Source organism: Rhipicephalus sanguineus, chromosome 7 (genome assembly GCF_013339695.2).
Source record: "Rhipicephalus sanguineus isolate Rsan-2018 chromosome 7, BIME_Rsan_1.4, whole genome shotgun sequence".
NCBI lineage: Eukaryota > Metazoa > Arthropoda > Arachnida > Ixodida > Ixodidae > Rhipicephalus > Rhipicephalus sanguineus.
In genome coordinates this window covers 95,635,608-95,653,144 of record NC_051182.1, presented here as the reverse complement: position 1 = coordinate 95,653,144, position 17,537 = coordinate 95,635,608, and the positions used below count along the sequence as shown (strand labels likewise).

At 44.3% G+C, this 17,537-nt stretch overlaps 1 protein-coding gene across 1 annotated transcript in view; it reads left to right on the top strand.

The window, feature by feature from the left end:
* The window catches only part of LOC119399612 (N-fatty-acyl-amino acid synthase/hydrolase PM20D1), a 56,456-nt gene extending 39,737 nt beyond the window's left edge, over positions 1–16,719 (top strand). Inside the window, exons 10-11 of the mRNA XM_049417791.1 lie at positions 5,585–5,753; positions 9,068–16,719. Coding sequence (XP_049273748.1) covers positions 5,585–5,753; positions 9,068–9,294 — 396 coding nt within the window. The 3' untranslated portion in view covers positions 9,295–16,719. The remainder of the gene's footprint in view (positions 1–5,584; positions 5,754–9,067) is intronic.
* The last annotated feature ends 818 nt before the right edge of the window (positions 16,720–17,537 follow it).

Genomic DNA, 17,537 nt, shown 5'->3' with positions numbered 1-17,537 from the left:
GTAAATTAAATTTTTGAGCCCGAATGGCATCGTCAAATTTCGTTGAAGCGGAACGGCAGCAGAAAAAGTGTTCGTTGTGGCGAGCATATTTATGCATTGACTCCTATGGACTGTTGACGGGGAACCGAGAATTTTTCGTTGTACCGGAAATTTCGTTGAAGCGGCGTTCGTTGTAGCGGAGTTCGACTGTAGTTTTTGAGTAGTAAGGCAACCATCTTCAGGACAGGCCTAGAATTCCGCAACACTTTATCTGAAACTGATATTCGCAAACTTTAGCCAATTAACATTACCGTTACATTTAACTGACAAAATAAAATTAGGGGTATGCGAATATTCGAAACTTTCGAATATTAGTCGAATATTACATTCAAAATATTCGTATTCGATTCGAAAATTGTGTATTCGAAAAGTTTCGAATATTCTATAACTTCGAATATTCGAAAAATTCCAATATGCAATTCGATTATCATGCATAAAATAACTCGTCTTCCACATTTCTGCTGCGTTCGTATAGATAAAAACATTGTCGAGAGGAGCGATAAACATCGTAAGTACATGGAGGCACGATATCTGCCTGCGACGAGCGCCCCAATACGTATGATTTATTGCCGGTACATCTCCGACGTGCAGCGCTGTTGGCGATCATGTAACCGTACATTTTCAATATTATACGGCCGTAACGTGCCGCACTACCACTCGTTCACTATGCGGGACCACTTCTGAAGAAAGACAGTGACCCATGTGACTGATGGCGGACTGTAGGCACCTTCAGATACCCCACTCTGGCAAAGCTTTGCCCCATGTACCTCCGTATACCAGCCACTTCTGTTCCAAGCAAGCGTGCCTTTTCAGTGGCAGGGGGGGGAGTGTGTCTCTGTTAGAAGGGAGCGCCTGCTGCCTGATCATGTGGAGCAACTCATATTTCTTCATGATAACATCTAGTCATTACTTTCATTGTGCCGTGATATTTGCTTGTGTTGTGATGTGCATTGTGCTAGCCTGGACATTGTGTTCTGGAGATAGTGTATGTCGTGTTGCCAGTCAGGCTGTTCATGTTTTTTTTTATTGCAATAGCAATTATATGGACAGTCTCGGCTGATTTTTGCCGTCGCCGTCGTCATGCTGCGTATATGTATAAGTATGTATATATACATCAATATCCCAAAGAAAAATAAATCGGAAAAATGCTTCCGAAGCGCGGAATCGAACCAGCGACCTCTGAATGCGCAACGCGGTGCGCTAAGCACTACTCCACAAAGCGTACATCCCTCAGGTAGCTAACGGCGAGCGTTATACAGTAAAAGCTTGTAATTCGACTCTCATTAATTCAGAAGATCGGTTAATTCGGACACGTCATCTGGTCCCCGTAAATATACGCATCACTTTATGAGACTGGGCGTTCGTTATTTCGGACAGATTTGACCGCAAATCGGATAATTCGGCGACTTTCGGGCCGCTGGCGAGGCTCGAAAATGAAAAAAGAACAATTCGAAACAAAAGTGAAGCTCAAACGCAGCATCGCCATGGACATCAATTATGGATTTGGCTTGACTTGAGACTGATTGAATGCCTTTTCCTCGCGTGTGGTACAGTGTACTAACACTGTACGTGTGGGCAGCGCCATAGAGTTTCCTAGAATACTTACTAGAGGGAACTCTGGCGCTAGTGTCTATGGGAGCTGCAACGCATGACGCTTCAGCCAGCATGGGAATGATGGGTAGTACACAAATCTGTCTAAACTTCGTTCTTTCGGCTCCGCGTCGGCTGCATCCGCTTTGTCGCAAAACTAAATTCAGCAAAAGTCAGCAGTTCCACTTCACCACTTTAACTTTTTTAGGCTAACCAAATCAAGCCTGGTCACGAAGTTCACAACGGTCTATTCTTTTATCCGAAACGAACGCCAAAACACAGCAATAAACAAAGCCACAAGTATGTTTGAAGACGCAAGCACGAAGACTAGGCAAATTTGTGTACTACCCATCATTCCCATGGTAGCTGAACGATCGCAGCGCCAGAGTCCCCTCTAGTTAATTTTAGGAAACTCTATGGGCAGCGCCTCCTCTAGAAAGATGCCTGCGACGTCGCACGGTTTCCCATGGGGACGGGAGGTTCCTCGTAGTTCAGTGCTTTTTCCGCAAGGAGCGCTCACAGCTGACACTACTACTTCCGCTGGATTCGAAAGTGACGCCATCGCAGCCGGCGGCACGACCGCTTGGCCGCTTTGGCAAGCATTGCCTCCGGGATGGCCGTAGGCAGTGCTTTAATCTCAGCGGCTGCAAGGTTTAAAGCGACCGCCGCAGCGAGCGCTCGCAGCCGACACTTGGCACTGCAGACAGCATGCGAGCTGCTGAGCACCTTGAAGGGCTCAGAAAAATTGTCCGCGCGAATTTCTGCTCGAAAACAGAAAAGTAGAGATAAAGAACAAAAATAAATAATGGGGGGAAAAATAAGGTCATTCTGCCTTAAGAGACAGAGAGATAGACCGTGAATTTATATTTTTTGGTATAATAACATAGATTTAATCAATGTAGATAAGGTATTAGGCCAACATGAAACAAGGAAGCTTTCTTTTTTTTTTTTTCTTCGAGCCTGGTGGCAGACATGTCACCGCCCCGTTATAAAGGGGACGCTCATAGCATCCATCCATCCATCCATTGGGGGAGCGGAGGAGGAGAGAACAGGAGAGGGCCGGGAAGCAGCTCTTCGGCTCACGTCGCAGGCATCTTTCTAGAGGAGGCATTGGTGTGGGTTTGGCGGTGCCATTTTATTGCATTGTTCCCGTTGGTGTGCTGCATCGTTGAACGCCGTTTTATCGAGGAACGATTCAGTACGGCTCCTTTAGCTTGATCATTGCTGGTGCTTTTGTGCTGACTTCTCGTGTGAACGCACTCTCCGCCGATGGCAACGCCAGTGAAGCGGTCCAAGTACGAGGCCAAGGACTTCACCACCAAAGTAGAAATTTTGCGTGCTCTGAATAATGGGCTCTCCCGACAAGAAGTGATGAAGAGTGATGAAAGGGGATCCTTGTATCGGCGGCAAAAAAGCAAGGAACGAGTAACCGTACATTTAGCCACCAACGTGACGGGAACAGAGCGCTTGCTGCTTCTCGTTATCGGAAAGGTTCAAAAGCCACGCTGCTTTAAGAACATCAACAATCTTCCTGTGGATTACCGTGCCAACCGAAAAGCGTGGATGATGGGTGAAACTTGCGGACACTGCAGACATCATGCGAGCTGCTGAGCACCTTGAAGGGCTCAGAAAAATTGTGTCCGCGCGAATTTCTGCTCGAAAACAGACAAGCATCCGCGATTACTTTGTTAAGTAAAGGTTATGTTGAAAAAGCTCTTGCATTTATTGTGTTTATTTCGATAATTCGGACATTCGGTTAATTCGGACATTTCTTCCGGTCCCTAGAAATCCAAATTAACGAGCTTTTACTGTATATCCTTTACCGTTTGCAATCCTCCAAGACGGAGGCGCTTATAAGCGTTTCATTACCAGCGAGATGGCGCTAGGAGCGCGACGGGTGCACTTAAAGGCGTCGGCCAGCTCTCTCGCTTCTTCTTATAATTGTGCAGGGAGAACCTTGCCCTTCCGCTGTCTCCTCGCGCGGGCGCTCGAACAAGCTGCCGCAGTGTTCATGATTCTCAGCAGATGGAGCTACGTGGTAGCTCTCACCGCACGTAACGTACGTGTACTTTTCACGTTTGCGTATGAGAAGTCCCTACGTACGTGAAATTAAAACTGTCTAGTAGCTGCCTGGTAGTGATGGACGCACGGTAGTTGCAGCGCGTCCATCACGAGCCGCTTTTCTTGCTATCGCATTCATTGCTTCGCCATTGCGGCGATACTGTGACTTTTTTCAAATAGCTACATGTTAAATAAAATATTGTTACTGTGGAGGCCTTTTTCCTTTGATATTCGATATTTGATTCGATATTTGAAGGTGGATATTCGTATTTGAAAAATTTGATATTTGCACACCCCTAAATAAAATGCAATTATGTAAACTGAGCTAAGCCTACATACAGCAATGACTACAGCCTTTGAAGTATTTTGTAATTGTTACTTCAATATTTAAGGTGATACTTTGTCACCAGCTTTTAAGTAACACTCAGACCCAAAAGTTAAATAATGTTCATGAATGAACATCATCATGAGAATCGTGATAATGATAGTGGATTGTTGACACATTCTCTTCGGCCGCACCGGAGTTTAAAGTGAAATTCCTTAATCTGGCGATGTGTAGAGCTTCGATAGTCCCTTAAAAGCTGGAACTGTGTACACCCCCTTAATTCAGTCATTAAAACAAGAAATATGATCCTTTCCTCTTCCAACTTTTCGTTGTTTTCAGGTTTTCCCGTCGGGTGCTGATTATTCGAAAATTATTAGAAAAATATTCAGTAGTTTGAATGTGCGCTATTGGATTCGAGCGCCGAATGGAATAGAACGCTATTTGATTCGTTATTCGAAATTTTCGAACATTCGCACACCCCTAGACCAAAGACCTGATGCAGGGCCGAGTTACACCAGTCCTGCATCACTTTATTCAAACTATGTCTAGAAATTTGGTAACTCCATCACAGTACCTCAACTGCCTCCCCATCCCTTCACCTCTTTACGGTACCTGTAAATTTGAAATTGTGGTCACCATTGCAGGCACGCAATTAAAGGGGTGCTGAAATGGAAATTTTCAGTTGTAGTTTTTTTTTCACCAAATGAAAGGCCAAACCCTCAAGCGCCTAGAAATGTGCCGATAACTGTGAGCGCACCATGAAAAAGTAATTACAGCATGTTTTTAAAAGCTAGTTTAGGTTCCTACTGTGCCCTGAAATCACAATGCGGTGTGAGATTCTCTTCACGTGCGTGTGCAAGATGTGATGTTTCCAAGGCCACTCCGGTCTTTGGCTGGGTGGTGACGCACAAGCTGCTATTTTTAACATTTTTGGTGGCACGCAACTGGTCATTTTGAATGTTTTGTCAATAGACATCATCACTAGTCATACTAGTGCGTGAGGTCACCAGAATTGACACTATAGCCTGACGTCACGATAATGTTGATGTCAGTAGGTGTGCCACACAAAAACAGACTTTAATGTAAAAATACCTTATCAGCACTAGGAGGGACAGTTTGGCGAGTTGGTGCAAATTCATGTTTGAAGAAAGTGCGAAGAATCCACGACACAGAGAAACGAAGGCGACTGCACTGCACGCTACTGTGTGTGTATACTTTTCACTAAACTCCAGTTGCTAGTAGCGCGTCGTGCTGTCCTCTTCTTTTCTCTGTGTCGTGTTTTTTTTTTTGCGCTTTCTTTAAATATGAATGTACCTTTTCAGCGTTTACTGAGCTTCACACTTGTGCAGAGCCTTCTCTCTGTACAGGAGAATTTGTATGGCAGCTTAAACTCGCCTTTGAAAATTGGCATCAGTACCCCTTTAATACAGGTTTATAATGAACATTAAATATGGGGAGGTATACTCGTGTGTCATATGTCAGTTCATTATAATGTAGCGAAGAATAGGAATGCTGGGTTTGACTGCATGTGTTGGTGCCTCATGAAAAGTATTGCGTGCACGACTGTAGGTTCTAGAGCTTGACCGGCAGCTGCTGGGTGGACTTCCAAACGTGTCGCTGGAGGTCCTCTATGCCATGGAGGCGCACCCGGTGTCACCACACAGTGAGGACATCTTAGGCTATCGTGCCATTGCCTGCAGCGTGCGCAGAATCTTTCCCGAGGCGATTCCCGTTCCTGGTGGGTTCTCTTCCTTTGGCTGGATGCCTGACTGATCGATCCAGTGGTGTGGCAGTTTTTATTGTGATAGCAACGATATGAACACTCTCGGCGGGTTTTTGCTGTCGCCGTCATGTTCCATATGAAGTCCAAGCTGATAATATTGCCCTGCGCATCGTATGTTCCACACGCGAGTAAAAGCACACGGGCGCTAGGGACGAACTCCACTGGCGCCCGGTCATGCTCCTGCGCCCGTCTTTCGTCGGGAGAAGGAGGATGAAGGGGCGCCAGTGGGGGGTGGGGGCTGCATTGCTCAAGCAGCAAGTGCAACCTTTGATCAAAAGGGTGCGATCGCAAGCGCTGGGGGGCATGCACTGCCAACAGACATAAACATATGGATTGTATAGCGTTGTACATGCTGTGCTCTAACAGCTGACTTCGCATTAAGATGACAGACAGTATGAAAGTCGCGTTGCTCCCTGTAGCCACCGTATTCCCTTACACCAGCATTTTGTAGAGGTATGCGAAATCGGATCCAAAATGAGTTAGCTGCTAGCTTTACATCATATAACATTACAATTTGTCATTGTTGGATTCATTGCTCTTTGTGGTGATGTATTGTGTTTTTTTTTTTTTGCTTGCCACACCGTCTTTGGAAGATGTAGCTAGTATGGCTTCTCCTGTCCCCCAGAATTCTTTGAGTAGTATACAGGGCTAAGCAGTTAAAACATAATATAAATGGCCCTAATAGTAGCGGCCTCCGTTGAGTGCTGGGTGCATTGAGCCCGTTCATTATGGCACCCCATCAAAGCAACAGCTGTTGTGTCCTGCACTGCGGCAGCATGGGACCCCCAGACAACATGTGACCCCTGGCAGAAATGTGGGCCAACCATTGTGTTTCTGTTGCTGAGTGCTGTATGTGTATGTGAGTGCGCAGTTGCCCCCTTCATATGCCACTGCTACCATTGCCGGCCATCCAGAGTTGTACACCTGTGCCCAGACTACTGCTTTAATGTCGCATGCCTGGAACCACAGTAAATGTTTATGCCAGCATGCGCATTGATTGTCACATTCTGCTTAAGAAAAAGATGTGATTGAAAAAAAAAATCAGCTCAAGGAAACAGTATGTAAATCACTGACATAATGAAACTTTGGTTTAGCAGAGAGTAGACTATTGTTTTTTTTTTTTTCATAAGGAAAAGCCATCCACTGAGTGACAGTGTAGGCATCTCTGTGGGGCTTAGGAGAACCAGTCTGCCGAGAAGCGGGGTGAAGGTCATCGTAAATTGCTGAGGGAATGCAGGTCTGTCACGGTCATGGTGAAAGGCGTCTCAGCGAGATTAAATGTGCTGCCTCACTTCAAAGGGCTGTCCCCTTTGTAGGCAAAAGGCTGAAGCACTCTCCCCTTTGTAGCTTGAGAGATGAAAAGATGAAGAAAAGGAAGAGTTGCACTGCGGTTTAGATTTCATTGTGGCTGCACAGAGCTTTTGGTGCACAAGAGTGTGTGGGAGTCAGTGGCATTTAGGTACTATTTAAAGGAGTCCTGACACAAAACTTTTCGCCCCGCGTTTTTTTGCTGCAATGTGTTGCTGGGGGCCTGTTAGTCATAACACGGCACATGGTTTGCTGCAGCGCGTGACAGATAATTAATTACAAGCTCCTCATTACCGACACAGCCTCAGTTTCGGTTTGACAGAGCTCCAAAAACGACAAGCCGCCGGGTGCAACTATCACCACCTAGCGAGTGAAACGCTCGGTCACGTGAGCACACAGAACAGTGACGCATTTCCACGCGGTCTGTCGTCGTCGGGCTCATTGTCGTCTGATGGCGACGATTTTCTTGCGGCGGGGATGGAAGGAATTTTCGACGTGGCGAATCACTTCAGGTTTGACGCGCTGGCGAGGAGCGATTCGTCGGGAAGCGCGTCAAAACAGAAATGGCGGCTACGACATCATCATAACTTGTACCGGCTGAAACATTTACGTAGGGGAAGTAGGGGGGTCACCTCGGGTCACCTCCGAGGGTGTCAATGCACTAGGTGCGGCCTATAATGCTGGATCGCGCTCACGAACTTCGAAATTCATATAAAATACCTTCCAAGCTTTATTAGCTGTCAATATTTTGCAGATGGTACACACACGTACACGGGAATCGATCCAGCAGGCTATCTCGGCCGCGAAATTTTGTGTCAGTACCCCTTTAATCCTTTGAGAGTTTTTGCCATACGGGTACCTTTTCGAACCTCCGTTTGAAATTTCGCTCCGCAATGATGATGTATGCTCACTGGGAGGTGCTACCACCTCCTAGGACTTACGAGAAGCATTTGAAATTTGATTGTGCTACCTTTTTGATGAAATAAACAGAACTGATTTCTAGCTTCAGCGCATCACCCGGTCTGCACCAACGCTGACGCGCATTGCCCTTTCATGGTTTCGGTTTCTCCGCTTGATCGCAGTGGAGGCACGCAAAATTTGATTTTTAACATTATTGGCACTTCCTTGAAGGAGCAGTGCAACTTGATTTCCATCTTTATTGGCGCTGCTTTTAGATTGTTTATCGCCGATGCTCACAAGTTATTCTGCATGCAGAGAAGATGCCATGTGTGTGCCAACATAACTTGTCGCTCCAAGAGGACAGACATGCTTTTTATGCATGCAGACCGTGATAAAGCACTGTGCGTACCCGTGTTTCAAGGAATACCATGCTCTGAAATATTAGAGAACATCTTGCAGTTCTGAGTGAACCTGACACCAAAATACTGTTCCTGGTTATATTTTTACATTTTTTCCCGGATTTAAACATTTCGTGCATTCAAAATCTGCAATGAAGTGATTTGACCTTCTGGGAAAGTCTGTTTCAAAAAATTTCGACCCTCAGAGGGTTATTAATGCAGCAGCAGTGGTAGAATCTTTATTGGGCTAACATGGCAACCAACGTGGCAGCGCTGGCACTTTTGCTTGCTGCTGAGCATCCGAAAACTGTCTGGTTTTTGGTATTTCTGCGTAATATAGGCTACTGACAGGCTGGTGTTGTGCTGTATCTTGGACGTATCAGGGGTAAGTGATCAGCAGTGTGTTACGAAATTCTCTCATTTCATTAGTAAACACAGATTACATAAATTAAATTGGCTGTTTCAACTTAAGTTAGCTCCAACACAATTGTTGAAGTTTATGAAATGTCAAGTGTTTGAAACAAAGAAATACTTATTTTACCGCACGTCACCCACATGAAAAGGTGGTTTCACTGCAGCTTGGGTCACAACGCCATGAAACCACCTACTCAGGGGAAACTGTCGAACTGATGACCTCGTGCGCACCTGATTTGTTCCATGCAGCCTTGTCAATAGGCAACACAGACACGCGGCACTACCTGGACCTTACCCGCAACGTGTACCGGTTCTCACCAGCGCTTCTCACCCCACAAGAAGCCTCTCGTCGTTTCCACGGCGACAACGAACGGATTTCGCGCCCGAACTATGAGCGGCTCGTCAACTTTTATCGCCTCGTCATGCGCTATGCCGATCATGCCGACATCCCACCGCAGTCTCGTGACGAGCTCTAGCGGGCTGCCAAACGTGCCGTTAGCCCCCTGGTGGGCAAAGTATGCAATATTAGGTTGTGTGTAACTTGACATCGGATTAGGATTGTATGAGTGAAATGCGATGGCTTTTAGCATGTGGCATTCAGGCAGCAAAGCACCCAGTGTAATATTTTGCTGGGAAACCCTCCGGCAAATCTTCGTTGATGAATTTGAGGATGTGTGTGGCACTATTTTTTTACCATTTCACGAAGCACATATGGAAAGCTCGAGTATGTTCTGTGTGTGAACTATTGCATTTTATTCGTTGGTTGTACAACACCACAGTATTGAATGGCACTGAATAGTGAGTGTCACATGGCAGGTTAGCGTTTTATGGCAGACTGTGGCAGCAAACTGTGGCCTAGTATGGACAAGTCATTTGCAGTCACTGTTTGTATGTTTCCTCACAATTATATATTCCATTATACCTTATTTATTTTATTATACAAAGAAAAAGGCACTAAAAATACATGTAGCTGCAGTGTTAGTCAACATGTCAGCAATTTTGTAGCACTGAAATATTTCCATATGTATTTTTTCACAACCACATGCCAACGGATCTCAAAATGCAAGCAGCAAGTGACGGCATCCACAGATTTGACTGAAGTGCAGCTTAACTCTTGCCCAGCTTAGACGTTTGCAGTCACCTGCGTGTCTATATGTTTGCTAACTTCTGCCCACTAGTGCAACGTCACATACAGTGTGGACCGGCCCATAAATCTGTAGTTGTGCAATAAGATTAAGTAATTGCAACGGCATGCAATATCATACGCACACAATTCAAGTGCAATGAGACGCGTGGCACACAGTCGTGTGTGAGCTGTCTATAAGTTTACACAGGTATTTAATGCAGTGACACCTTGGAAGTCACAATACAAGGTTTTTCATCATTTTTAACCACTGTGCTCTTTTTGTAGTTCATCAAGCGCTAAATAGTGTAAACATGCCTTAGCAGCACAAGTTTGGGGAGCTAATATTTTTTTTTCTGGCATCAAGAAGTGTGAAAGAAGTGTGCATTGACAGTGTCCACTCACATCTATTGTACAGTCCGATTTTAAAGGGATGCTAGTGAAAATTGCTAGGTCACTCTAGACTTCAAGGGTATTTCACAAAACTACTCATTTTCCTTGAAGGAGAACTTTTATTTTTGTATTTTGAAAACAAAAGCTGCTGTTTTCCCTCTTTAATTTCATGCTTAAACTGCAGCACTGTTCACATCAGTGCTGTGCTGCTGACCTCATTACATTTTTGTACTGCCAGGTAGTTTTTATGCTATAAAACTTGCAAAGAAGCCTTAGGCTGGAGATGAATGCATACTTCCTTATATGACAAATGCTAATTCTAAAGTAGGCACTTGCAAATATGTGGTTTTATGCGTTGCTTGTGCAATTAACTAGGTTAACAGACATGGCATTGTCATTCATATTCTTTTTTTTTTTTCCTTCTTTCCTGGCTTACTTGACATCGACTCATGATAAGGGTGACTGATATGCCATGACTAAGGCATGCCTGCCGATGTAGCTCAACACTTCTTCTTTCTTTAACGTCTTTTTAATGGGTTGAAAAGACTGCTTGTGTCCGCATCTTAAGGATGTGGCATTAAGGTCACATTTTAGAGTTTTGTCACATTCGTTTTGTCACACTTTGACGCATGTCACATTTTAAAGAGTCTTAGCATTCTCGGTACTCGCTGCTACCTTTACCACTCCTAGTGAAACTTGTGTGCTAGGTTTCTACTTGTCTAAACCACATCCGGGGTACAATCTTGTACATGTTCGGTCTTTGTTCACTTTTCGAACGTTCAGTTTTGGCTTGCACACTTGGGCCAGAAGCCACCTCTTGTTATCAAACAGCTCGCTCCCGACCGATCGCACGAGCTGAAGCCGGATGTTCAAAAACCGAACAATGGCTGAACGTGTACAAGATTACAATGCAGATGCATGCGAAGCGCGGGCTGTGTAGTAGCAAACTGAAATCTAGCAGGCGGCAGAGAGGGCATTAGTGTAGTGGGAGCAGTGTACTAAACTCTGTAATGCCAACGGAGAACAAAACCCGAGCTTAACTGTTCCTAGCAACCCTGGTCTTCAGCCGCAATCGACTGTCTGGAAGAGTTTTGGGAGTGCCAAGGGAAAACGCTGAATATTGGAGCAAGTTGATGGATGGCACTAGGTATTCATCTAGCGCAATAATGTCGGGAGAAACTTGCAGCTGAAAGTATATTGCCTGTTTTACTTGTTCTCTGTGCACTCATCTTTTTATGTCATTTTTACACGCTTGTGTGGCAGAAAAATTTCTTTCGGTATTTGTAAGGTCACATCTCTTTAAGTTCTCTATAGGTTGTAATTTTTTCTTTTACAAGTGATTACTTATTGAAAAAGGCATGTAAAATCATGCAGAGTTATGTGCAGTGCTATAAATGTATGTACCTGTCATTCATGGTTGTTTATTATTATTTTTTTGTTGTACATGCCATAGCTTAGGCTTATGTATTAGATATTCAAAGTGTGACCTAACTATCTAGTATTACGTGATTCCATCGTCTTCTTTAATGCTCTTTACGCACTATTGTCCATTGTTGATGTTTTCGTTGCAGTATGTCTTCATAACAAAGCAGCTCACTAGGAATAAGAACGCTGGTGCTCAGCATTCAAGAAGTACACTATTTTTGCAAACACACTGAGCCATGTGTGATGGAAAAGGCTTGTAGGTCGGTGCAGGTACTCAGCAGAAATACACTCGCACCCAATAATAGCAACACTACATATAACGATATGTCTCTTATTACGGCCACATTACGGTGCATCTACAATATTCTAAGCGTGCCTATCGCAACTGCATCTAGATACACTAAAACCTCGATATAACGAACGCGGATATGACGAATTATCGGTTATAGCGAAGTAAATGAAGACTAGTCTTGTCATAGATACAGTGTTGCAATAAACGTTTATAACGAGATTTCGTATATAAGGAAGTTATTTTCAAGGCAGATGTGACTGTTGTAATGAGGTTTGAATGTATATAAATGAATATATTTTTAATGATCATTGCCGAGGTTTCACATCCCAAAACCACAATATGATTATGAGGGATGCTCTGTTTATGAGCAATCGCATTATCACCATCCAGAAACTCCTAGTGCGAAAGGATACTGTTAAAAATGAGATGAAACAAAAGGAATAGTCTGGTAATTATTTCAAAGTAAACCTGTTTCATGTGCTCTCGTGCCTTGTATACTATATTGATTTATGGTAGCTGCTACAGATTGCATTTCTTTCACTGACCCGCCACCGTGGTCTAATGGTTACGGTGCTCAACTGCTGACCCGAAGGTAGCAAAATGAAATCCTGACCGCAGCGGCCATGTTTTCATCACAGGTGAAAATTGTCGAAGCCCATGTACCTAGATTTAGGGGCACGTTAATGAACACCAGGTGGTCAAAATTTCCGGAGCCTTCCGCTGTAGTGTCCCTCTTGATTTTATTGTGGTTTTGGGGCATTAAATCCCAGCAATTATTATTAGCATTTCTTTCAGTGCTCTTGGCCACACATTTTTATAGTTTCTCACACATTTTGCAGTCTGTGAAATTCATTGTAATGGGATTCGATTGGTACATTTGACTAGGCGCAGTCAACTGGCGGAGTTGTCAAACATGTCGGAAGTTGCTCTTCTTTGCTACAATTGTAGTCCGGTAGACATTTGAAGGTTTACACTTTGTTACGCGATCGTGCATTGATCACACACACACACACACAATCATGGTTGCCATTGCAATATGTGTAAGTGTGTTCATCACATCTCTGCAGAACTTGGGGTCTTGAAAAATGTGTGTCTTGCGTTCAGTCCCTTTTTTTGTGAGGTTTGATAATAACCACATATCAGTGAAGTTAATTTAGTCAAAATGATGCTTATAGGCTGCTCACTTCTCTTGGTTACTATAGAAATGCTTAACTTTCCGGTTTTTATGAATATTCTAATTCTAGCTCAGTTTTATAGGTTTTTGACTGTCAAGGTGCACACTTTTGTGTGATTGCATGCTCTGGCGGTCAGGTTTAGCTGTGATTGCACTACATGCTGAAATGAAATGCAAATGCAAGGAAGTTCGTCTCATTTTGGTTGCACATGTTTTACACCCGTGCGTATCATTGGCATCCTAACCCTGGACCACAGAAACGTTTGCTCATTTTCAACCCATTCTTACAGGATACATATGATGCCGCTAGAGTGTGTATTGTATTACACTGTGTCATACGTTTCTGCTGTGCCTTTCACGTTTGTGTTGACCGCATTACTGGGTATCCATTTTGTGCTGTACACTATGCAGGTGGCACCTGTGTTCTGTTTGTATGTTGTGTTGAAATATTATGTTTGCAGCTTATGTGGTTGCATTTAGACTCGCCTTTCCTGGTACAGACCATGTGAACTACACCAAGTACGAATGAATACAGTTCCTATGCAGTGTGTTGTAGGGACAGCTCTTCCCATTCAGTGAAATGAGGTTTTCATTGATATTACTTGGTGCTCTATATTTTTAACAGGTTACACCAGCAAGTGTGATAATTTCTCGGAAATAAGGGTTCCCAGTGATCTTTCAGAATAATGACGTGGGCTCATGAATTAAGATTAGGTTCATAAGGGACAAAGAGGTTAAAAAAAAACTTCTGGAGTGGAGGTTTCCTATGCGCGCCCACGCGAGCAGGTGAAGCCTGGGAAACCGGTTGGCAGCCATCTTGTTCCAGGCAAGAGGCAGCGCAGCTTGAGCGCGGCCAGCGTAATTGTGAGCTTCCGCGGGGGCGTTTCAGCATGAGAACTGGATAGTTAGTGTCACTTATTTGACCGAATTTTTTTTTTGTCCTGCAAGCTTGAAGAAGGCAGTTTTTTGCGCCATAATACATGGGCTGAAGCGTGCCTGATAACACGTAGAATTCGCTTCCAGCATTTCCGAAATGAAGCACATGGTGGAGTTAATAAGTGGTACATGAAATTTTATTCATCCCCGCTTTTATACAATTTCAAAAGAAAACAGAAGCATATACAATGTGGTTTATACGTGAATCGATAAAGCGACAAATTCAGAATAACTTCAAAATGCATCATAATGCAGACCGTCGCGAAACTAACCGTATGAAACACGCGCCCTTAAAAAGTAAACACAGCAAAAGAAGAGATACGAAAGCAGATTGACTAGCTTTGTTTACGCTCCTCTACAAATTTTTTAAAATAAGCCCTTGCCAGCCGCGTTCTTACTCCGCTCTGGGAGTTTAAAATGCAAAGCATTTCTTAGCGAACCTTTGGCACATTCAGCGTTTCTATCTACGAATCTATCTACCTAGTCGCCTACGCCTGGGTGCTCTCATGATCGCCTCCTTAACTTGGTGCAGACCAAAATCGGCATGGGGGGGTAAGAGGATTTAACGAATATGGCTGTCGGATCGTGACATGAATAACGGGAAAATCCTGTCGCGTAAGTCGTCAAACCCTTTCCTCCAGACATGTATGGCACATAGCCGTTTACCACTGGCCGCGGTGTACGGTTATGCGTCACAGGTGACTGACAGTTTATATCTACCCAGGAACGGCGAAAACAGACATTAGTAATTTAAATGCGAGAGCGTTAAGAAAAACCGACATCGGCAGCGTTCACCCGACGAATGGACAGAATAAATATTAGGATCTCAGCAGGAATCGAACCAAAGCATTCTGCGTGGCAATCAAGTATTCTACCACAGAGGCACGTCAGGTATATAGACTGGTTTGGAAAAACAGCCTATGCTGCCGTAATGTCGGTGCAACGTCAGGTGTGGTTGTGGTGCTGGCTATCTAATTCTGCAAGAAAGCAATGCACAGTACGTATGTACTCCTACGATACAGGCGTCATATCAGATTAACGTCTGTGGTTCCAGTGTTGGCTCCACTTTTATAGCAGTGTGTAAGAAACATTACACTTTCATTCCTATGTTTCAGCAAGCTATATTGGAGCATTGCTCGACCCTAGAGGAATAGATTAACGAAAGTTACGTATGATATTCACATGATTGCACCATCAAGTGCTCTTAGTTTCGATAATGCTGACGTATGTACTCTAACTTGAGGGCTGACGTTACATTGCACCATAATGTTGCCCTTTAAACACCAGTGTTGTCGACGTACCTGGTAAACCCACGATGTGCACACAGCTACTACACTTACAAAAACACTTTGATCCACCTCGTAACGCTTGGCTCAAAGTACTCGCTGACTGCTTCGCATGAAGCAGATTCCCACAACGTGTGGGATCTGCCGAATTTTTTTTCCGGTTGATTTCTTTTGAAATGTGGTGAAGCCTGATTTTACAGGAAAGCTGTTATCAGATCACAGCGGCAGTGGTGTAGTTGTCTACTGCCGCCGCCGGTGTCCGTAACTACTATCGCGCGAAATACGAAAAAATGAAATAAATAAAAATAAACAGGCTCAGATGGGACTTGAACCCGGGTCCTCTGCGTTGCAGTCGAGTATTCTACCACAGAGCCACGCTAGTGACCGGAACTCCTTTCCAAAAACATCCTTACAGGCGTTATATCGGGCAAGGAATCGCGTTAAATGGGTAATATAGCGTGTCAGAAGAATGAAATAACGATCAGGCGTCACACAATGCTAATTGCGCAACGAGTGACCAGATCGTTAATTGCTTCAAATCCATTACAAAAGGCTCAGCCATAATTCATCGTCATCGGCCACAGGCAGCATCAACAAAGTTCACATAATGCCTTACAGACGTGCAGCTGGTGCCTGACTTCTCCGCAGAAAGACGACTAATGTTCACAAAAATGATTTGCGGTGTAGTGGGTACCTTGCAATTGTACTTGTATTAGTTTCCCCAAGAGAGTTTAGAACGGGCTCTAGAAAGGCCGCTCTTCCAGCTTTCGCTGTGATGCGCGCTCCGCGCAGGCCCGGCGTTCTTTATCTACAGCTTGGCAGTCTTCGACAAATTGTAAATGTGGTTATCGAGTGGATCGCAGTCCAAAATATGATACATCCACAACACTCGCTTGTCACCAAGAGAGGGGAGAAATTCGGCGTCTGTGGAACTTCCGCGCGGGCTCAAGCGACGACCCACACGTTTTCTGCCTGGAGCAATCGATCGTCGGCTTCAGCGGCGCCGCGCCACCTCCACTCCAGTAGTTTTTTTTTTCAACCTCCTTGATAAGTGATGCCATTCGGCACCAATCAGACAACACTTGCACTTAGTCCACTTAGCAGAGATAATCGATGGGGTGTAGCTTGCTTATCTAAAATTGGTAACAAACTACCTGCTCTAGGGATTGTGACTAATGACCAAGGTAATTCGACCAATAGCATTCTTGTGCATTTTACGACATTATAGTGTTATATTGCGACTGATGCGAAATAAAAGTTTCCACTAGTGTGTATGCCTTGAGCACTGACTTCCTTCATTCTATCTCTAAGTTACATTTTTACGTGCGGAATAAAACCTTTCAGATGCATTTTGGTTCTCAAGGTGCATTGCATTCTGGAGAGGGTTCCTCAGATTGGTGGTTATGCCGTGCTCGTAAAAATGTAGTGTGCCGTTTTTCAGGGGTGGCACATTATATACAGACCGAGTGCTATATCAACTCGGAAAGTAAAAAAAAAAAAAAAAATGGCCGCCATCCCGCCCTCCGAACGTGAATGCCCGGCGAAGCTGTATCAAACACCACACTTGCTGATGGGGGTATGTCTTATTATTATATTACAGTAATGGTAGTGATAATCGCTTTGTGGTCGCTGTGGTCGACTGTGATTGGTTCCTCGACCATTTTCAGCAAGATGAATTTGGTGGTATGTCTTATTATTATATTACAGTAATGGTAGTGATAATCGCTTTGTGGTCGCTGTGGTCGACTGTGATTGGTTCCTCGACCATTTTCAGCAAGATGAATTTGTTCCTTTCGTCGAGCATTGTATTCACGCTTTTCTTCTGGTGTCTTTAATTTCCGTGGTCTACCCATGGCAGTCTTGGAATGAACTGAATGAGTTGCTAGACGGTTTTCCCTTTTATATATGAAAGCGGGAAACACACACGGGGAGAAGGAAGGGCCCTTTGACGTCATTCGAAACCCTCGTGTGAAGTGCAAAGCAGCTGCAGCCTAATCTTTACCGGGGACGCGTGGGAAGGTATTCCCCTTGTTCACAGGCGCCTTATCATCCATCATGCGGTTTTGATGCTTGTTTTGTGGTTTTCTTTT